The sequence below is a fragment of the Tachysurus fulvidraco genome, chromosome 7 (genome assembly GCF_022655615.1).
Source record: "Tachysurus fulvidraco isolate hzauxx_2018 chromosome 7, HZAU_PFXX_2.0, whole genome shotgun sequence".
Lineage (NCBI taxonomy): Eukaryota > Metazoa > Chordata > Actinopteri > Siluriformes > Bagridae > Tachysurus > Tachysurus fulvidraco.
The window spans coordinates 28,943,486-28,966,735 of NC_062524.1; the positions used below are offsets into that span (position 1 = coordinate 28,943,486).

The window sequence follows — 23,250 nt, forward strand, 5'->3', positions numbered from 1 at the left end:
AGATTTCAAAGCGCTTGCCATGGTGCAGAGAAGTGATGATGATATCGGCCCAACATCAGGAACTCACACAGGCTGTGGACTGACACCAGTTTGCTGACATCTTTTTCTCCAATCCTGGAGTCCTCCACCTTGTCCTCAATGAGAACAAATCCCCCCAGGGATGGTGGTTATACAGCGGCCGTACAGGGTCCTGGAATCTTGACATCAACAAAAAAGTGATGGCATCACTGAGGAGTCTGCCAACCCATGTTCCAGTCCCATTGTTGTTATGCCAAAGCCAGATGGTGCCCTGAGGCAATGACTTGCGAAGGCTTAACAAGGTCTCAGAATTCAACAGCTATACCTTACCCATAGTGAATCATCTGGTGGAGCACCTTGGGAGAGCTAAATTCATATTAATACCACATCTAACCAAAGGTCATTGACTTTGACCAAAGGTCAAAGTGCCACTGATCCCAGATGCGAAGGCCAAAATAGATAGATATATAGATAGATAGATAGATAGATAGATAGATAGATAGATAGATAGATAGATAGATAGATAGATAGATAGATCTATTAGATGCAAATCTGAATATTAAGGTGCATTATGTATATATAGTATAGTTCAGAACATTAAGGAATGTCAGCATTGACTTTTCCCTCCCAAGTGGAATTAAAGAGCTGCATGGCACAGGGAGGAACTTTCAGACCATGCTCAGCTATTCCAGTCATCACTGGAAATTATACTTAGACCCCACTTTCAATTAGCATTGGCTTAGCTGGACAACATCAGTATTCACTTCTCCACCTGGTCAGACCACTTATTCCATATGAGCAATGTCCTCTGAGTGCTCTTGAAAGCAGTTCTACCTGCTAACCTGTCTTACACCTTAGAGATATTGCAAAGCTAAGAAACATCCTATCTGTATCTGATGCTGAGTAGGTAGATCATACATTCATGAACTCAAGACCAGACTATTGTAATACATTACTAGGTGGTTGTCCTGCATCATGGCATGTTGTCAAGTTGGCACCACGGATTTCAGCTTCAGTGCTTATCTCCTCAGTATTTGCTCTGTTTTTGTTCGTTTTTCCTGTTATGTGTCAAGGAAATCTGATCAGTTTCACCAGGGATGAAGATCTTGTGGTGTGTTCGGCAGGACACACCACAAGATCTTTTAGGACGTGCAGGTGGGGAAAACACCGCTGCCTAGCATCCATCTGGTGAATCTCCGCTCTCTATCCAACAAAATGAACGAACTCCTTTTGCTCACCCGGATAAACAAGCTTTTTTCAAACCTTGCTGCTTTCTGCTTCACAGAAACCTGGCTGAACGACACCATTCCGGACAGCTCGTTAAGTCTGCCGTGCTTTCAGCTCATTAGAGCAGACCGTGACACAGAATCAATGGGGAAATCACGCCGCAGCGGGGTGTGTTTTACATCAATGAAAGGTGGTGTTCTGATGTAACTGTGTTAAAGAAGATGTGCTGTTCCGATCTTAAAACACGCTTCATAAACTGCAAACCATTCTATTCGCCACAGGAGTTTTGCTCGTTCATTCTGGTAAGTGTTAACATTCCTCCGCAAGCGCACGTAAGCTCGGCCCTACAGACACTCGCTGATATGATCACAGAGAGTGAGCAACAACACCTGGACCCTGTATTAATACCTCTCGGGGACTTTAATAAAGTGATTCTCTCACTCTCACCAGAGACAGTAACACACTTGATCACTGTTACACAACAATAAAGGATGCATATCACTCTGTCCCACGGGCAGCTCTGGGACTCTCTGATCACTGTTTAGTTCATCTCATACCGACCTACAGACAGAAACTGAAATCAGCTAAACCTGTATTATGGACTGTAAAAAGATGGACTTAAAAAGTGGAGCAGTATTTTACAAGCCTGTTTCTCGCTCACTGATTGGACTGTTTTTGAAGCTGCTCTTAACCTACAACAATGACAAGCCATAGTTCACTGCAAAAGTCAGCCAGCTTCATCAGGCCAAAGTGGATGCTCACAGAAATGGGGATAGAGTCTTGTATAAACAGGCCAAATACACACTGGAAAAGGAAATCAGAGTGGCAAAGAGGAATTATTCCGAAAAGCTACAGGATAAGTTTTCCAGCTTCAGTGTGGAAAGTTCTGAAAGCCATCACCAACTACACAACACCATCCCCCCACACTGTGGTGAATCAACAACTGGCAGACGACCTGAACGAGTTCTATTGCAGGTTTGAAAAAGCCCAATTCACACCTCCTGGAACCCCCGACTACGCCACACCTAAAATCCAGTTCAGTGAAGATGATGTATGACAGGTCTTCAGGAAGATCAAGAGTAGAAAGGCACCAGGACCAGACAGCATTTCACCAGCCTGTCTGAAAACCTGTGCTGATCAACTGACCTCCATTTTCACACGGATCTTCAACAGATCCCTGGAGATGTGTGAAGTCCCCACCATCATCCCCGTCCCAAAGAAACCCAAAATTACCGGACTAAATGACTACAGGCCTGTGGCTCTAATGTCTGTGGTCAAGAAATCATTTGAAAGACTGGTTTTGGCTTATCTGAAGGACAACACTGGACCCTTTCTGGACCTTCTGCTGTTTGCCTACAGAGCAAACAGGTCTGTGAATGATGCAGTCAATTTGGGACTGCATTATGTTCTGTAGCATCTGGACACACCAGGGACTTGTGTGAGGATCCTGTTTGTGGACTTCAGCTCTGCTTTTAACACTTTTATCCCATCACTCCTCCAGCCCAAATTAACCCAGCTCTCTGTGCCCTCCTCTTTTTGTCAGTGGATCACCAGCTTTCTGACAGACAGGCAGCTAGTGCGACTGGGGGAACTCAAATCCAGCACCATCAGCACTGGCGCCCCTCAGGGATGTGTCCTCTCCCTCTCCCCCTGCACACAAATGACTGCACCTCTAATGTCCCCTCTGTCAAGCTCCTGAAGTTTGCAGAGGACACCACACTGATCGGCCTCATCCAGGATGGTGCCGAGACTGCCTACAGACTGGAGGTTGAACGGCTGGCTGTCTGGTGAGACATGGAGGGGAGTGACATCTGCTCCACGCAGACTCTCCACTGGCGTCCCACAGGGCTCAGTACTTGGTCCTCTTCTTTTCTCCTTGTATACTCACTCACTTGGTGAAGTTATTTCATCACATGGGTTCTCTTACCACTGCTATGCTGATGATACACAACTTATCTTCTCTTTCCCACCCTCAGATGCCACAGCTTCTGACCGGATCTCAGCATGTCTGGCAGAAATTTCATCATGGATGACTGCTCATCAGTTAAAGCTCAATCCTAGCAAAACTGAACTGCTGTTCATCCCAGGTGATTCATCCCCAGGTCACGATCTTGCTATATCCTTGCACAACGATCTGATCTCCCCTTCAGCCACAGCTCGCAACCTTGGGGTAACCATGGACAATCAACTGTCCTTTTCCTCTCATGTTGCAAATGTGACTCGCTCATGTCGGTTTCTTCTCTACAACATTAGAAGGATTCGGCCATTTTTGTCCACACAGACTGCCCAGGTACTTGTTCAGTCTCTTGTCATTTCTAGACTGGATTACTGCAATGCACTGCTGGCAGGTCTACCTATGAACGCAATCCGTCCTCTGCAAATGATCCAAAATGCAGCTGCCCGGCTTGTTTTCAACCTGCCAAAGTTCTCGCATACCACCCCGCTACTGCGATCCCTCCACTGGCTTCCGGTAGCTGCACGCATCCGGTTCAAAACACTGATGCTGGCCTACAAAGCCAAAAATGGACCAGCCCCCTCTTACCTCAAAGCCCTCATCATTCCTCGCACTGCACCCCGCAACCTCCGATCTACCAGCACTGCTCGACTGGTTCCACCATCTCTCAGGGTAAGAGGCAAGTATACTACAAGACTCTTCTCTGTACTGGCACCAAGGTGGTGGAATGAACTTCCCATAGAGGTCCGGACAGCCGAGTCACTGGCTATTTTCAAGCGGCGGTTGAAGACCTACTTATTCAGGAAGCACTTCAACTAGCACTTCTTTCCTTATCTTTTGCATTTAAAAAAAAAAAAAAAAAAAAAAAAAAAAAAAAAAAAAAAAACCCACCTTTGACACTTTTTCATTGTAACTTTGAACAAATGTTTTAAACTCATGGTATCTTAAGTATGTAACCTAGTGAACCAGCATTAATGTATTCAGTGTTAGAGATTTAAGCACTTATGTACGTCGCTCTGGATAAGGGCGTCTGCCAAATGCTGTAAATGTAAATGTAAATGTATGGTGCAGTCTTAACAACCTGGAGCTGAACATGCTCAAGATAGTGGAGATGATAGTGGACTTCAGGAGAAACCCACCCTATATATATTGACATTACAATTAACAGAAAGAGAACAAAAGACTCACTGGTGTGACAGTAGAAATAGAAAATCATTAATTGATCATTAAACACATAAAACGTTTGTCACACTTAAATGTTTCAGATCATCAAACAAATTTAAATATTAGTCAAAGATAACACAAGTAAGTAAGTAAGTCTGGGGGAAGGCAGAGGCTTGACAGGGCCCTGACCATTGTCGCAAAGACCGCGGGGGAATCGATGTAACCCTGTGGCAACCTGGTCCACATATACTGCTGTCCCCTGTGTGTGAAGGCAAAGAGTGGCTGTGTGTCTTTCTCTACAGGAACACTAATGAAAGCTGAACAAAGGTGAATCCCACAAAAGACTCTATGTGTACATGGAATAGAGGGTATAATTGAGGATACATCAGGGACAATTGGAGCAACAGGAATGACAAGTTCGTTTATTTTACGCAGATCTTGGGTGAATCTCCAAGAGCCATCTGGTTTTGGAACAGGATTGACAGGAGTGTTGTAGGGACTAACAAATGGCGTTACCACCCCCTGCTGTAAAAGAGAATGAAGAATAACGTCAATTCCAGCAGCTTTCTCATGAGACAGAGGATCCTGTTTAATATACACAGGTGTAAGGTGTTTAATTCTGGCCTCATAAGGAGGACAGGAAACGCAGCCCTCGTTATCCTTGTGTTCCGCCCACAAAGAAGAAGGAACAGACTCTAGAGAGGGAGAGAGAGCAGGGAGAGAACAGACAGCGTTAACTGCAGCAGTGTTATATGGAAGTACACAGTCAGAGAGAGCGAGAATATCCGGAACAGAGGTATGGAGAGTTTGTACAGTCGAGCTCCATTCCTCCTAAATGTCGCCACACCTGGCTAAATCGAGTCCAAAACACGGAGGTGGACTCTGCCTTTTCCTGCTTACAGTTAGTAACCTGAGAGAGATCAAGATTAGCATGTTTAATATACAGCAGATATTTAGTGTGCTGCCGATGCAATTGGTTTAAAGCATCTTTATTATCCTTACAAAAATACGTGGAAACAACTTGAGTTTGAGTTCTTTTTCTTCCTCCTTTTTTGTTATATTTACTACTTCATCATTCTGAGGTTTTAACACAGGGACTTGTTAGATCAATCTCTCTTCATCATACTGATCGCCTAATTTATTCTGGAGAATAAATCAATAATCTGCTCCTGTAAAATGACAGTTACAAGAACTCTTAATTAGCATATCAACAAAATGTAATGGTTATCTGGTGAGGTAGGCAGATTAGAGGCCAACGGGACCTTTTTTCTTTTTCTTTAGAGTAAGGTGGTGGTTCAACACTTCCACTGTGGATCTCCTATACCCTCAAAAATCATGCAGTATGCAGAGGCTAAATAACCCGGATCAAAGGTACCATCACGTGGGTATGGTGAAATCTGAGGATTGGCCTCAGGCCAGCCAGCCAAATTCTCAACAAATGGTTGTGCATAATATCCTAAACCACATCGTATCATCCAATCATACGGTGTTTCACCAGGCATAAGCTTGGGAGAAGAGTTCCCCATTATGAACAAACAAAAATATTACAACAGGCAAAGAAAAGAGGCGCGGAGAAGTCAAGAGAGGAAATATACAGTGTACTCTTCTTAGATTTTCTGTCAAAACTAAGGATAACCTTTGTTGCTTTCTCATACGAAACCAAGGATAACCTTCTTGGCTTTCTCAAACAAAACCAAGGATAACCTTCTTGGCTTTCTCAAACAAAACCAAGGATAACTATCCCTCTAAAAGGGGATAACTTCTTCCTAGTAATACTTACTTTCGAACAGGTAGTCAATGAGACATGTCTTACCTGATCGAGAGTATCATGTCGGGGTCACCAAATTGTAAGAAAGATTCCTCCTCGCACTTGTCCGTGTCCCTTTATCTCTGCAAAACAATAAGAGCACTCTGGAGCACTGAGAGAACAAACCACACGAGTGAAATCAAATCTGGTTTATTCCAAACAGCTGCTCAAAGAACTGAGTGACAGAACAGAATATATATATGCAATGGAATACAGTAAGCTGTGCTGTATGAGATAAGGTGGGGGCTAAGTTTTTTTCAACATAGATAGGGGTATGCCAGAATGCTGCTTCCTCACAACTCGTATCCAAGCATTGAAGGTCAGAAAGCCTGTACATGAGCAAAGAGAAACTGAATGTCCTGCGAGTAATCTCACAAGCAGGTCAACCTATCTTGTCTTCTTCATCCTGTCAAGATAGAGCGCTAAAAGAACAGGATAGACTCAAATCAAGAACATTAAATCAGAAGAGGTTAAGATGACATATAACACAGAAATACATTTTTACATGACAGAGGTTCCCTGTTTCTGTTCCCTTAAGATTAAGGTTACGTTATCAGCAAGCCTTACCATACTACAGTATGTTCCTGATATTATGCTTATGTTTGCAGAAACACAAAGTACAAAAAAAAGAACACACTTATCACAGGTCAGCATGACCAGAGTGGGGAGAACATTCCTTTCGACAGAGAAAGAGAAATGTGGAAAGAAATGAAATAAGCACAAAAATTAATTAACATAAAGAAAATTCATTTCAGCAATAATCATTTACAAAGGTGCACAAATAAATCACGTGGTATTTGGTACTTACATATTTTTATTTAAGATTGAGATTTTATATCCTCCCTCCTTGAACTGCCACCTTATTGTGGTGGAGGGGTTTGTATGCCTGAATGATCCTAGGAGCTATGTTGTCTGGGGCTTTCTGACCCTGGTAGGGTCTCCCAAGGCAAACAGGTCCTATGTGACTGGCCTTAGCATTATGAGCATCAAACCAACTGCAAGTGAATTCAAAAGAAAAGACTCAGGCTAAATTTCTAGCACAATGGTGCTGAGGTGCAATCTTTAGGAAAGAGACAAACTTCTGTATGACAAAGTCTACAAAGACACGGACTAGGAAGGCTAACCGTTCTAGTCCATGTCAGATGATAAGATGTGTAAATGCTAATAAATATTATAGAAATATCTTTCACTTGCATTTGGAAAGTAACTCATGTTGCTGCCATTCAGCTTCTATCAGAACAAATCAGAAAGAATTTCTAGGTCAAGGCAAAGGCTATGGAGGTCATAAACAAACGACATCACAAGGTCAGAGCAGAGCGTGCCAACAAATATCCAAAATATATCCAGAGATGAGGAAAACAGAAGCTCTTTAGAGAGTCGTGTGCAAGCAGTGAAGATCTAAAAAACACAGATTTACAATAAACACAATTTATTGTAGAAAGTTGAGTATTTGAAGAAAGTAAATTTATACTATATAGTATTTAGTATGACACAAATCTTATCTACTTAAAATGTTAAAATATTTCATTAAGTAAGGATAGAATAATAATAAACCCTGAGTCTTTGGACAGACGTCAAACTCTAATACTGTAATATCCTGCTGTTCTGAGTTTAAACAAAAAGGTGGTTTTAAATTTTCATCCTAATGGATGATTTGAACACAAATGTAGGTGCTGATATTATTTTGAGGAACAAAGATGGACAAAGACTAGAATTATGTAACATGGACACAGAATACACAAGAGTGGAATTAACATGAACATGTCATGGATCAATACCAACATCTACTGTAGCCTTCACATTTCAAGGCACAAACAAAGAGACTGCACTTTTTGAGCGAAAGTTGTTGTGGCTCATAAAAAAAAACCTCTTACTTTCTGTGCTGAAATCTGAGGAAGATGGGTCAAAATTTGCTTTTATTTAAAGAAGGACTTTTGCTCCTATGTTATAGTTAACGTAATATGGAAATAATTTTGCGTCACACATGTGGGAATCTTTCCAGGATGAAAAAGAACAGGTGCAGGAAACAGATAAGATATTAGAGAGTTTTGTGTGCAGGCAGTAAATATCTAAAAGAGATCTACTGAAGAAACAGCAGCCTTCAGATTTTTACAGGTGAGTTATAATGTTCTCCTTATTTTTAGAATTGATTGAAATTTACAATTTTTAGTTGAACCAATTATAGAATTATTATAGAAAGTTAATACACACACACACACACACACACACACACACACACACACACACACACACACACACACACACACACACACACATTTGCACATAAAGGGTGTGATTTAAGTAATACCATACAAAACTAATAAACCCCTTAATCTTTGGTAAGCAGTGGGTTTCTAATGCTGGAATTCCTGCATTACATATGCAGGATTTTTTTACATATGAAAATATTTGAAGTCAATTTATTAAAGGAATTATCTGTTACTGAATTTCTGTGTTTTATGTACAGTATCATAACAGGCTTAATAAATATTATTATACTACATGACCAGAGTTTTATTATTAAGCAGTAATTAAATTGGTATTTTATAAAGATTTAAATAAGAATGTCACGTACTGTATTCACCCTGGATGCCGGATGCTGCGGCTCTCAGCTCTACACCACTCCTCCATTTCTGAATTGTTTACCTCCACAGTGGGGTGTTTTTTAAACCAGTCTTTAATCTGAACATACAGTACATCTGTCTCTGGCTCCATCACATGACATGACTGGACCACGATTCTAACATCTGACTTCATTCAGTTTTTCTTAAGTTTGATACTCCAGCTCACTACAAGGATCCTTTTTGCTACAATGTCAGTTTTATTTTGAAAGCCTTGCAGGCTCTAAGCCTTCGCTTCCATATGAAGGTAAAACACCTTTTTGTTCAGTGACACCCAACCTTGGAAAACCCAGCTAAGTTTTTTAGCCTCAGAGACCATTGTTTAGACTGCCCTTGATATGAGCTCCCGTTAAAGAGTAAGACCAATTGGGCTGAACATGAGGTGCTATATGGAGTGGAGGAGTGGAGACCAAGAGAAAATGAAAGATCTATCCAAGGTCATGGCTGAGGTCAATGAGGCAGCTTCCCAAGCCATGCTCATGAGCTTTTCATTCTGTCACTTATTTGCATGTGTCACACTTTTCAGCTCAATACGATCTCCTTTGCTATTTGTATCTTGTTTAGGGTAACTGTTCTCTAATAATCAAGGCTTGAACATTTAATCTTGATCTGTTGATTTTTGATCTCTAGATTTGTCCAAATTGTACTGTTTACTGATTGCCTGACTTTCTGATTGCTCTTTTTTATGCTTGTTTGAATTCCGCTTTGAAACCGTTACAGTGTCTTAAAAAATAAAATGTCAACCTCCACTAAAATCTGTCTCCGACTCCAATGCATGATAAAGAACAAATGTACTACAGTGTTAAAGTCAAAAGACAAAAATTATGAATAAATGTTTTTTTCATTTGTTCCTCAGCTATCTGTCCGTCATGAAGCTGAACCTTTTCCTTCTCCTGGGTCTCACTGGTAAGAAAAAAAAAAAACATGTTTTGTTGTTAATTTATATAGTTTACAAAATTATCATTAAAAATCTTAAATAAATTAATATTATATGGTTTTATGGTTCTATAACCCTATTCATATAATTTTTAAAACTGGATGGAGTTTAAAACAATGAAAGTTATTATGCTGTTATCAATGAGAGATTATTAGTGAGTTAAAAATATGTCTGTCATTAAGTTATTATTATATGAAGAATTTTATAATAATCTTTTTTAACCTTTTGTTTTATGTTTGTTCTGTAAAGCTGCTTTGAGACAATGTCAATAGTTAAAAGTGCTATACAAATAAATTTGAATTTGACTTTGAACTTATGTCGATAAATAAACAATAACTTTATATTACTTTACATTTATTATTTTCTGTTTCACTTCAGCGCATGTTGAGAAAAATTCATTGTTCTTTCTCATAAAACATTATTTAATTTTTAATTCTACAAAACTGGCACAATCTGCAATAACTCTTTGATGTATTTATATTTCTTTGATATATTTATATTTTATAAACTGTTCACTTCTGGATTAGTGGAGTTTTCAGTACTTACTGAAATAATTTCAAAAATCATAATGATCTATAACTAAATATAATTTAATGATAACTTATTGAATTATAAGTAATACATATAATTTGGAAATAGTCGAATATTCACGAGTTAAAGTTTACTGTGTGACAAATGTCACCAACAGGACTGGTCTCATCTGCTGTATCTGTCCTGCGAACCATCCCTCACCATTATGACCTGATTATGACAGCGGCGACATGGCCTGTAGCACAGAATTACTGCAGGGTGATGTACAATGATCTGGCAACAGTTGTAAGTGATACTGATTGGCTAAGACTAAAGAAAGAAACAGCAAACAAAAATCTGGCAACATTTGCCTGGGTCGGATTATACAATGATGTCAATAGCTGGCGCTGGTCCTTAAACGACCTCCCACTGAAGAATGTCACTTATACCTGCTGGTCCTATGGAGAGCCTAATAATCTCGGTGGAAATGAAGCATGCGTTATGATAGGTAGCGCTAGTGCATGGTGGGATGCGCCATGTACAGGACTAAGACCCTTTATCTGCTATAATGGTGAGTGAATATCATGATACTGGTTTTTCACATTTTGGGTTGTATTTTGGTGTGATGACTCAGATGACTGAGACATGACCTTCTTTTCTTTTCCCCACAGCTAATTTCAGTGGTGCTGCTCGGTTTATTGGCATCACTATACATCTGTCCTGGCATCAAGCTCAGGCTTACTGTAGAGAACATCACACAGATTTGGCCAGCGCTCTTAACAGTTCAGACCAAAACATGTTATGGCAGGTGAGGTATCCTCAGGGTGATTCCTGGATTGGGCTCTACAGAGACACATGGAAGTGGTCAGATGGAACCATTGCTTCAAACCTACCATGGGCTTCTGGATACCCTAATAATTATTATAGCAATTTGAACTGTGCAGTGGTTAATAACGGACTGTTCTATGATACAACCTGCACCAAGCTGTATTCTTTTTTCTGTCATTCCAGTGAGTCTTGTGTTTTTCTTGGCTTTTGCTATTAATATACAGTTGATGGCAAATAAAATACTCAAATAATTATTAATTTAATACACTTAATTAATTTAAAAATAAATAAAATGTTTTATTTATTTAATTCAGGAGTAACTGACAGTACAAGGAGAAGAATGTGGAGGACGTTCAAATTAGACTTTTAGGAAAGGAAATTAAACTACTGTGTGTGTGTGTGTGTGTGTGTGTGTGTGTGTGTGTGTGTGTGTGTGTGTGTGTGTGTGTGTTTATTCCAAAGTTTACACTATGTGGAGTCAGACAGTGAGACTGCAGGTGAAGTCTGATGGCAGTGTGTTTGATCCTGCTGTTCAGTCGTCCATTTTAGAGCAGGTGAGTCTCAGGACGTCTCTGAAATATGGAGAAAGTTTGTGTTTTAACATCAATGTTATCACTGCTCATCTGTTCAAATTTCTGTCATTCTGTCATATGCTTATTTTATTAATTACTCTTTTCGAGGTGACATTTTTTTTTCTTTTTAATTTTAATAAATAAATCCTAATTCTGATCTTCAGATGAAGCAGAAACTGAAAGAACATGGCATGTTGGAGAACACCACAGTGACCTGGAGGGTGCAGCCAGATGGAAACATCTTCAAGAAGAAAAAAGATGACCTGTAACATCTAAATGTTCACCTTCAAGTCCAGCAGATTGTAAACTGACTGAAATGTATTTAACCTTCAATATTTAAGCTTTAATCAGTAGGGGGCGGTAGAGAACAAGATTAACTAGAAGTAGAAGAACAAACATCTCATTTTATTGCTCTGTTTGTAACACAACCACTTTGACTTCATCTTAAATTTAATTTAATATTATTTTCAATGTTTTGTCAAATAATTATTATTTAATATGTTCAGCTTTTGCTGCAAGCTGCCACTGGACACAGTGATAAGGAGAAAGTCAAAGAGGGTCTGTTCATATACTGGGTTTAATACATCAGTGTGTCGTAGTAAAGAATAAATCCTATATAGAAGAGAGAGAATGTAACAGAACCTGTAAATACACAGTGTGTACTTAGAACAGTCAGATACAATGACCTTGACACTATTACTGTCCTTTTATTCTTCTCTCTATTTAGATATATATATTTCTGTACTTATGGGCTATAGGGTTATATATTAATATCATCAATAAACAATTTGAAAATAAAACTTTGTTTTTGCATCAACCAAAGATTAACATTTATTATGGTCCGATTTTATTAATTCCATGAGATTTATATTCACTTATAAGAACCACTCATCATAATTATCATCATCCTTTTACATCACTGCACTGCAAAACTGTCCTCATGTCACCAGCAAACAGAGCAACATGTCTGCAATAATTACACTGACCACAAGGTGGCAGTAAAAGAATCATTAACACAAACAGACATGCTGAAGTGGAGGAGCTACAGATCCAAACATCATAGATTATGAAGATCCTCCTACTTGTTCATCTGTTTGGGAAGCAGGTGTGTGTGAATATGTCTAGTCTTTGTGGTCTCATGTAACAATCCTTTTCCTATGAAAAGCTCCAGAGCTGTTTCTCAACCGGAACTTCACTGGTTCAGGTGAGGTGGAGAGGAAATGTGCTCTCACGGAAAGTATAAGCATTAGCTTTAGCTTTGTGATTATGGAAGAATACTGATACATTCAACCTTCTGTGAAGACTCTAATGCTGGATTTTAGGGAGTGCTAAATCCACCTCTGGGTATCCAGGTTTTCTCCTAAATAAACCATAATGCTCTATGCTAGCAGCTAACAGAGCAGTTGTGATGTGAAACCTCTGAAGATGCTTAGATTTCAGATTCTTCTGTAGCCGGTAATGCTGTCAATATGTTAGGATTACACGGTTATGGACCAGATTGCTAGGTCCCCTAAGGAGGACAAGGAAAGTGAATGCACAATCACAGACCAGGAAAATGACTGTCACCAAGATGGTTTGATTTACTTAAAGAAAAAGGTTTAAACATTTAAATGCGGAATGTAAACAATAAAATGAAAATGACACTGGAATAATAACAGTATAACACAAAGAAAATAGTTTTCCCTTTTCTTTTAACCCTCCTATTGTCCTCCTATACAAATTAGGAGCACTGAGTCAACTTGATCTTATCTGTTTTGACTGCTTATAAAAAAATGAAGTATATATGATAGCCATTTTTTTCACCTTTTTAGTCTAACCTGTTTCCAACATAACATATATTTTGCAAAAAAAAAAAAAAAATAGGGCAGGAGATTGTTTTGAAACCATTTTGACCATTTTTAATGTCAGCAAATAATACCTGTTTTTTTCCAGTCCAAATAGACTCGAATGTTTAAAAATCAAAAATTATACAATCATCACCATTCTGTGTGTAATATTTATTTTGCACTTGTAATATCTATTTTGAACACCTGATGTCATCTGATCAACCAACAACAGGCTACACACACACACACACACACACACACACACACACACACACACACACACACACACTCAAAAACATGCCATAATTTCATGTGAATAAAACTTCACCTGTTTTTTTTTACTTAATTTATGAACGATAAACCTTATGAAATTTTGCCATGTTTTGAGTAAAATAAGCAGAAATTATTAAATATTATTTTGGATACACACTGACTGATAAATGACAAACATTACTCAACATATCTCCAGGACAAAGCTGACTGATGCAACTAAATTCATAAATTGCTATGCCCAGTGCTTGTGTGTGTGTGTGTGTGTGTGTGTGTGTGTGTGTGTGTGTGTGTGTGTGTGTGTGTAGCATCATTTCGGTAGATCATATTCTGCCCTCTGCTAGGCAAAGGTATATCAAAAGTGAGAAATATTTACAAATGTATAGCCTTTTCTTTCTCGAGGCCTAATGAAATGCAATGCCCAATATGTGTGTGTGTGGGTGTGTGTGTGTGTGTATGAGTGTGTGTGAAATGTTTACAAATGTGTAGCTTTTGTTTTGTCTGGAGGCCAACTGAATTGCAATGCCCAATTCTTTGATCAGTGTTTGTCTGTGTGTATGTGTGTGCAGCATCATTTCGGTAGATCAAATTTTGCCCTCTGCTAGGCGAAGGCATATCAAAAGTGTGAAATATTTACAAATGTTTGGCTTTTTTTTCATGCAGGCCTAATGAAATGCAATGCCCAATTTGTGAGCATGTTTGTGTGTGTGCATGTGTGTATGCATGTGTGTGTGGGGTGTGAGTGAGTGTTTTGGGTATGTGTGCTAGTGGACATTGTGTGTGTGCATTTTTGTGTCTGTATGTATGTTTATTGCACTGAAAAGGGCAAAAGTGTGACCTATTGCCCCACTAAATGTGGCCGGGTCAAAATGACCCAAGTGGATCCAAAATGCAAATTATATACTGGTCTGAACACATAGTTCAATGAAAATAGACAAAATTACTTTTACTTGCAAAGTTCATAATTTGGAACAATCTTGGTAAATTTCAGGCAAATATGTGGAAAACCCAAGTTATGACATTAAAACCTTCCAGCCGGGTCAAAAAGACCCAGGGAAAATAGGAAGGTTCAAGAAAATGTAAAGATCTTGAGGTCCTTTGTAGTTACTTGACCTAATTATATTGTGTTTTGTTTATATTTGTGTTATATTTGCTAATTTGGATATTAATTTGCTTTTAAATTAATTCAACTTAACGTTGTTTTATAATCTATTATATTTTTGGAGATTTGCTTCCTATAAAATTGGTTAAATTAGCACCTTTAACCCACAAAGAAATATACAATTTCAGATACACAACAGATTACATGAAGTGAAATAAAGATATACATGAAAATTATTCAAACTTGTCAAAATGTATCATGAATGAATAGTTCTCAACCCATGGAACAAGAATATATGAATGTGTGTAAGGAAAATAGTCCTTTGAATCCAAAAGTCTTGGTATGATGTGTGCAATTATTGACCGTGTAAATGTTCAATAGTGCATCAATCAGTTCTGTGCAATGAGGTAATTACTGAGAAATACAGACAAAGCTGGGTGAATAACACTCGTAAAAGCAGATAAGGCACGGATCACTTGATGAATCGTGAATTCTCTTCTCTTTCATCTTTCTTAGGGTCCTCAAACTGGGAGGCTCGTCATCTCAGGATCACAGCTTTTCCTAGCTCTCACAAAAAACCTGACCTGTTCATACAGTATGAACAGTGCCATGAACATAGTAGACAATTAATGTCTTTTAAACTCAACATATCTTAAATACATTAACTATGTGGAAAATACTATTTGAGTACTTTGTCACTCAATATATAAGCAATAATTTACATAAATGATAATCATTTGAAAAAGCATTGTAAAGCTCTTTAGAATTGCAATGCATACAGTTAGAATACCCTACACATTCCAACTAGACAAATAAATGCATAAAACTCACATAAAACACTTTTGAACACGAATAAACTCAAACACTTCATTTCAGAGAACTAACATCACATTTTGAAACTCACCAAATCCGGGGAATTTTAACACAATTAATCAATCACATCGGATGTTAACTCGGTCCACAATCGACTATCATCCACTTCAATCTCATCAATCATCACACTAAAATAATCTAAATAAGTTTTATACAACATGTTAAAACATCATATGACATTATTTATGCATATTAAACAAGGATGCTTGTTATATTTGCCTTTTAATCCGCATTGAAACACCCGCGACCTGCGAAGCTTGTGCTCTCCATGCAATTACTTCTTCTCACCTCTGTGACGTCATGCATGGCGCCAGTCATAATAGAATACAGTGGTACCCCGCTTATCGACCTTAATCCGTTCCTTAAAACCGGTCGAAATGCGAAAAGGTCGAAGAGCGAATTGAATTATCCCAAAGGAAATAATGGATACCCAATTAATCCGTTCCCGACCTCCACCGATACCCAATAATTAACAATTTTTGCCCAAGTATTAATACTAAATTAGGCCATCCTTAAAAATATTCTTGTTTGCCGTAACCCGAAAGACCCTGTCAATTTAGGACCGACTTGCCGGTCGTAAATTAGGACCTTTTTTTTTTTTTGCATTAGGTCCAACCGACTTGCCGGTTGTAAATTTGTGTTATGACTGACGCAATTTTTTTTTTTTAACTCTTCAAACAACTACCATAAAACTTCAAATAATAGCCGAGTCCCAAATAGACGCCTGTCTCTTTTAAAAGCCTGGTGTGACGACAGGTTCGGGTAAATAAAGTCCGGTCTCAAATAGAGGCCTGGGGTCTCATTTATAAAACTGTGCGTAGGATCCCTACTAAAAGCTTACGTACGCGCAAAAGCCAAAAATGGCGTACGCCAAAAAAAATTCTGATTTATGAAACCGTGCATACGCACACCTATAAGCAACGTTCCCTTTATAAATCACAGATCACCCGCAGATGTGCGTACATGAACCAGCCTCAAATCCCGCCCTGTACACGCCCATTTTTAACCATAAATAGTCAATGCAAATCACTGCGCGGGCACGAGAGTGGACCTCGTTATAATGAGTTTCCTCTGCGCTCTGCGTGTTTAAAAATGGGGTGAGGAGCCAGCGTCTCAGGGGTTAGCCACTGTCGCCTGCAGGTTATAATTATATTAAAAGCAACATTGTTATAATTATATTAAAAACAAAATTGTTACATTTTCTACTTTTTAATATTGTTAAACTCACCAAGAAGCCAGCCATCACATACTGCGCCTGCATTTAGTCTGTTCCCTACACTGTTATATGTCAAGATAAAGGAATCATGTGTTGAACCAGTTCCTCCCCCAGTCCAAAGACATGCATGGTAGGTTAATTGGCATCTCTGGAAAATTGTCCGTAGTGTGTGAATGCATGAGTGAATGAGAGTGTGTGTGCCCTGCGATGGGTTGGCACTCCTTCCAGGGTGTATCCTGTCTTGATGCCCGATGACGCCTGAGATAGGCACAGGCTCCCCGTGACCCGAGAAGTTCGGATAAAAGCGGTAGAAAATGAGTGAGAGTGAGTGAATGTTGAACCAGGCCAGCGTGCCACAATGTTTGTGAGGGTTATGTTGGAGTCACATATGATTTACACATTAATAAAATGTACATGCTTTCTATTAACATAAGCAAATTTATTTTCAGATGGTGCCCTTATAGCAACATGAGCACAGTCAATTGCGCCGATTACATTTGGGAAACCAGACATTGCTTAAAATTGCATTATAATTTCGGCCTGTTCTCGCACAGTGTAGGGGAACCTAATGTATCGACTACCCATATTAAGTATACCATTCAAAACGACAGATATTATGGCACTCAGGGACGGCTGTGATATACCAGACCTACAGGGTGAGATGATAGATTCCAATAGAATTATTTCATATACAAAAAAGTCTTAGAGACAAAGTTGAGGATTACTTGTAGTTTTTTTATATAAATAATTTACCTGTCTTCCAATTCCCGCTTAGTGAACTTCTCCCTGACGGTTTTGTAATGAACACCGTAATAGTTAGGACCGATGATTAGTAGCGATTGTGCTTCATGACTGTATTTGCAGACTTTGACTTTTTTGTACGCACTTTAAGAGATGCGTGCATCCCTGTCCCCGCTTTATCATGGGGGGCGACGCGCATTCTCTTTGCGTTGTGTGTTTGGGAGAGGAGCATGCCCGGTCGGCTCTCGAGGGAGCCGGCTGCATGCATTGTGAGGGATTCCCTCTCCGCACGCTCCGATCTCGCCTGGCTGTATTTTCAGCTGCGGCTGCGCCTCGTGGTTCGGGTCCTGCGTCTGCCAAGCCTTTGACATTTTATGATGTACATTAAGGAAAATATTTAGTTTTTACACTGTGTTCTGTAGTTCTCTAATAAAAGGGTATTTCATGCTATTCTGTATCACATGTAGTTGCGCCATCTCCGTCTGCGCTCTCGTTGTGGACAATGTGACTGTAAGCGCTGGTTATTCATTTATTCATTCATTCATCTTCTACCACTTATCCGAACTACTCGGGTCACGGGGAGCCTGTGCCTATCCTCAGGCATCATTGGGCATCAAGGCAGGATACACCCTGGACCTCCGTCCAGGGTGTATCCTGCCTTGATGCCCAATGAAGCATTTTAGCGCTGATTATTATTATTTTATTTTTAATACATTTTGAATTACGTTTGGATTTTACTACATGTATATAGCCATATGTACTACATGTATATAGCCACATGTAGTATAACAATCGGCACAAATAACACTGTTGGATTTAATCTTCATGATAATGTAGATATAACGTATGAAATGGAGTGAAAATTAAATGTCATTAATTCTTATAATCTTTCTTCTCACATGAATTTTCTAACTTCAGTTCACGGCCTCACCATCCTTGTCGCCAATTCCCTTTGTCTCCAGAATGGTGCGCACATTTTCCCGTCGTTTGTTTTTTATAGATCACAACCTTTGCACGAAAACTGGCATAAGCACATTTCCAACCCCATTTTGTGCGTACGCACGCTTTATAAATGAGACCCCTGATCTATTTTTTAGTATCAGGTTCTATTTGATCTTTAAAACCTGTCAGATCATCAACATAACAAAGAGGTTAATGAACTTTCTTTTAGTCTTCAGTTTTTCTTAATTCTCTCAATACCACCATGGAGACAAAAAGAAAAAAGTATCATTTGACATTTAAGCTGACAGTTGTCAAATTTGCCAAAAACAATTCGGGAGAAGCAGCGGCAAGACAGTTCTCGGTTGATCCAAAGAGTGCGAGAATGCCGAAAAATAAAGCTGAACTGCAACGCCTGTCCGAGGAAGACGACAAAAGGGCCAGACTGCGAGGTGGAGGGAGGAAGAAGGCCAATGAAGAGCTGGAGGTGAGCGTGTGTGAGTGGATCCACAGCAAGCTGAACTGCAACGCCTGTCCGAGGAAGACGACAAAAGGGCCAGACTGCGAGGTGGAGGGAGGAAGAAGGCCAATGAAGAGCTGGAGGTGAGCGTGTGTGAGTGGATCCACAGCATGCAGGCAAAGCATCTCAGAGTCTCACGTGAAATGATCAGGGCCAAGGCAAAAGACGTATATGCAACAGTGAGTGACAGCAGGGATGAGGAGAGTTCCCTTTCGAGGGAACTTGACGCTGCGTCAGTGCTGACGCTATGGGAATGCTTCTTTGAGGAAGTTGTGTCTGAAGCTTTGTGTGCACACACGCCATTTAATGGCTCGGAAAGGACACGTGACGAAGTAATTACTCGCCAGTAAGTGCATATAAGGGCATCTACATCACGCTGCTCCAGCTTTCTTTGTCTTCAGGAAGCGCTCTGTGTATGTGTGTCGTTTGTCTGTCTGTCAAGTGCAGGGAAAGAAAAAAATAGGGAAAGACTAGGCAATATGTTGCAGTCAAAGCACTTTAAGAGATGCGTGCATCCCTGTCCCCGCTTTATCATGGGGGGGCGACGCGCATTCTCTTTGCGTTGTGTGTTTGGGAGAGGAGCATGCCCGGTCAGCTCTCGAGGGAACTGGCTGCATGCATTGTGAGGGATTCCCTCTCCGCACGCTCCGATCTCGCCTGGCTCGGGTCCTGCGTCTGTCGAGGCAGCGCGGCGGCTTCAATCATGGGGTTCCCAGGTTGAGTTAGCAGAGGCGGAGAAAGAGACGGGTGTTTCCCTTTCTCTTGCCCTCTCCCCTGACTCCGATCACTCGGTTTTGCGTTTGGGGAGCTCGCGCTGCGATTTCTCCCAACCCGGAAGAGAGCATGCTGCTTTCCGCGTCCGGCCCTGAGGAGCTTGACGTCGAAGGGGAGGGGCTTTCTACCTCGGAACGGCCAACGCAATCAGTCGCGTTCAAGGAGCTCCTCGAGGTAATAACTCGGGCTGTCGAGAACTTAAATTTAGATTAGCCTGAAGAGGTAGTTGGTGTCGTCCGTTCTAAGCTGGATGACCGCTTTCTGACTTCAGTCCATCAGCCACCTGCACGTAGGCGTCTGTCTTTTCTTCCAGACCTCCATACTGAGGTATCGAGGTCTTGGAAAAATCCCTATTCGGCGCGTGTATTTTCTCCGGCCATGTCATATTATTCAGCCATTATGGGGCTTGAAGACCATGGCTATGGAGCGATGCCTAGGTTTATCTGGCCAGTTATCTCTCCCCTGCATCACCCGCATGGAGGAAACCTGCCCTTCCATCCAAGCCATGTAGGACCACTTCGGCCATTGTGGGTAAGGCCTATGAGGCAGCGGGTCAAGAGGGTGCGGCGCTGCACACCATGGCAGCCTTGCAGGCCTACCAGGCTGACCTGATGGCAGAGCTGGATGGCGGTGAAGGGCTGGGACCTCAGGCGGTGTCCGAACTCCGTCGCGCCACTGATCTCGCGCTCTGTGCCACGAAGCAGATGGCTCGCTCTATAGGTCATTCTATGGCTGCGCTGGTTGCCATGGAGAGGCACTTGTGGCTCAATTTGACGGGCATAAAAGAGAAGGATAAGTCCTTTCTCCTGGATGCCCTGGTTTCACCTCATGGTTTGTTCGGCGACGCGGTTAGTACTGTTGTCGACAGGCACCAGGAGGTGAAACGCCAGTCAGCGGCGTTCAGGGAGTTTCTCCCTCACCGCGGGGAGCAGCCTGGGCCATCATCTAGCCGCCCCCCCTTCTAGCTCACTCAGTGCAGTGAAAAGAGCTAGTGTGGCGGCCTGTGTCCCCCCGTCTAAGACTATGGAGGCCGGTTCGCATGCCCAGGCCCGGACCTGTACGGTGAGAGGGGACCTTAGGTCTGTCATCTCCGCCGCGAAGGAGTCCTGACGCCCGAGAGCGCCCTTTTCAGAGATGCCCCCCCTACTGCCTGCCCGCCGATTTTGTCGTTTCGGGGGGCAGTGGGGCCTGTGTCAGCTCCCCTTTCTTGTGCGGATCTTCCCGATTTAGCGCCTTCCGGTGAGCTGTTTCAGGGCACGCGGGAGGTCTGCATGAGCTTGACGCCACTGTCACACAGCCTGGCAGCATGGAAACTTCTGCCAGGGGTGTCTCAGTGGGTCCTGGATACTGTAGAAAGGGGTACAGGATCCGGTTTTCCTCCCGTCCTCCGTGTTTTCAGGGTTTGTTGCCCACAATTGTGGGTGGGCACCAGGTGGTGTTCTTCCGAGAGGAACTCCTCTCGGTTCTGGAGAAAGGGGCCATAGAGTATGTTCCCCTCCCAGAGCGGGACTCCGGCTTTTACAGCCGATGTGTCCGGGGCTGTGTCCGATTCTGGACCTACGGGCTCTGAACTGTACTCTGAAGACTTACAAGTTCAAGATTCGAAGGACTGGTTTGTCACGATCGACCTCAAGGATGCTTATTTTCACATAAGCATCCTGCCAGAGCACAGGAAGTTCCTCAGGTTTGCTTTCAGGGGCGAAACGTACTAGTATCGTGTCCTTCCTTTTGGCCTAGCCCTTTCACCATGCATGTTTATGAAGTGCATGGACGCTGCCCTGGCACCGTTGCGTCTCCAGGGCATCCGTGTACTGAACTACCTAGACGACTGGCTCATTCTGGCCCTGTCGGAGGCTATGGCAGCCAGTTATCGAGATGCTGTGCTTGCCCACATGAGTCCTTAGGCCTCAGGCTGAACCCAGGTAAGTGTGTGCTTTCTCCTTCTCAGAGAACCACCTTTCTGGGGGTGGTTTGGGACTCCACCATGATGCGGGCAAATCTGTCTCCCACTGGGGTGGCCTCCATCTTTTTGGCGGTGAAATCTAATCGGCCAGGCTGCGGTCTCTCTGTCTCTGAGGCACAGAGGGTGCTCAGCCTCATGTCAGCAGCAGCCAATGTTATCCCTTTGGGTCTGCTTCACATGAGGCCATTCCAGCTCTGGCTCAAGGGGGCGGGCTTTCATCCTCGCAAGCATCCCCTCAGGGTTATACAGGTTACGCGCCCTTCTTATGTGGAAATATATATACGTATATATATCTATATATATATAATCATATAACTCATATAGGTTTATAAGCTCAACACTATTACAACATCTGGCCTACCCCCATATGTCCTATGACATCAATTGTAATAGTTCATATAATAAGACACAGAAAGCAGCACACAGGAAGCAGCACACTTGTAGCTCTCGCATCTTCCAATTTATATGCCTGGATGAGTATTTTTTATTCAATTCCGAGTTATCTTGAGTTTACACTTTAACCTACTTACACCTTAATTCTTGACATCGTATTTACTTGTCCCACAGCGTCCGCTTTTAGCCAGCTAGCATAACTAGCCTGTTAGCTCAGCTACTGCTAGTACAAGCTCTCGCATCTTCCACATTTTCATTTCACAGACTGGAGTGAGAGGCAGGGAGTTGACCTGCTCAGTCCAGTGGCTCGCTCCCACCCTGCTCTCCTCCACGTCCTTTCTCATCTTTTAGAAGCAAATGATATACAAGGTTAAATAGTCCGCTTCTAGCCGGCTAGCACAACTAGCCTGATAGCTCGGCTACCGCTAATAAAACCTGCTGTACTTGCTCTGTAACATCATGTCGGCTATGTCTCTGCCTTTGAGCGCAGGTGAGGACGCATTGGAGCTGCACTCGGTAGAACTGGAGCTGGATGTTGTGGAGAAGCATATCCGCGAACTACAGGTGAAGCAGGCCGAGCTGTGGGAGCGGAAAGCCGCGCTGGAAGCTCCCCGGTCGGTCGCTCACCTGTCTCAGGTAAACTCCCGGGATATAATTACCACTCCCTCCATCTCTACCCAATGTGTTTCTCTGTCCAGGCCCAACACACCCATGAAGTGGCCTGCCCAGGAGCTGTTCACTCCGGCGCCAGGGCACCGCGGGCCCTGGGAACAGCAGCAGAGGACGCGTGCCGGTCCCCGACCAAGGACCTCTCCCCCTCCACCACCGCCGGTCTTCGAGATCCCCACCCGAACCGCTTCGCCCCCCTTCGCGAGACAGACTGCGACAACGTGATCATCGGAGACTCCATCGTCCGCCACGTCCGTGCTATGGTGGCTAAAGGTAAGGCTTGGACTCACTGCTTGCCTGGTGCTCGTGTTCTTGATGTCTCTGCA

The 23,250-nt window shown here is 41.9% G+C and overlaps 1 protein-coding gene across 1 annotated transcript; it reads left to right on the forward strand.

The window, feature by feature from the left end:
* The first annotated feature begins 8,744 nt into the window (after positions 1 to 8,744).
* LOC113643921 (macrophage mannose receptor 1-like) lies at positions 8,745 to 12,393 on the forward strand. Its single transcript, XM_027148368.2, has 5 exons — positions 8,745 to 9,697; positions 10,417 to 10,809; positions 10,910 to 11,248; positions 11,529 to 11,620; positions 11,803 to 12,393. The coding sequence occupies exons 1-5, from the start codon at positions 9,616 to 9,618 to the stop codon at positions 11,905 to 11,907; spliced, it is 1,011 nt and encodes a 336-aa protein (XP_027004169.2). The 5' UTR covers positions 8,745 to 9,615; the 3' UTR covers positions 11,908 to 12,393.
* The last annotated feature ends 10,857 nt before the right edge of the window (positions 12,394 to 23,250 follow it).

Bases quoted from the DNA above. Each gene is read 5' to 3' on its own strand.
- LOC113643921 (XM_027148368.2), top strand. From the start codon at position 9,616: ATGAATAAATGTTTTTTTCATTTGTTCCTCAGCTATCTGTCCGTCATG. The intron at 11,249-11,528 runs GTGAGTCTTGTG...TTTATTCCAAAG, and splicing joins TTCTTTTTTCTGTCATTCCA to TTTACACTATGTGGAGTCAG. The intron at 11,621-11,802 runs GTGAGTCTCAGG...TCTGATCTTCAG, and splicing joins AGTCGTCCATTTTAGAGCAG to ATGAAGCAGAAACTGAAAGA.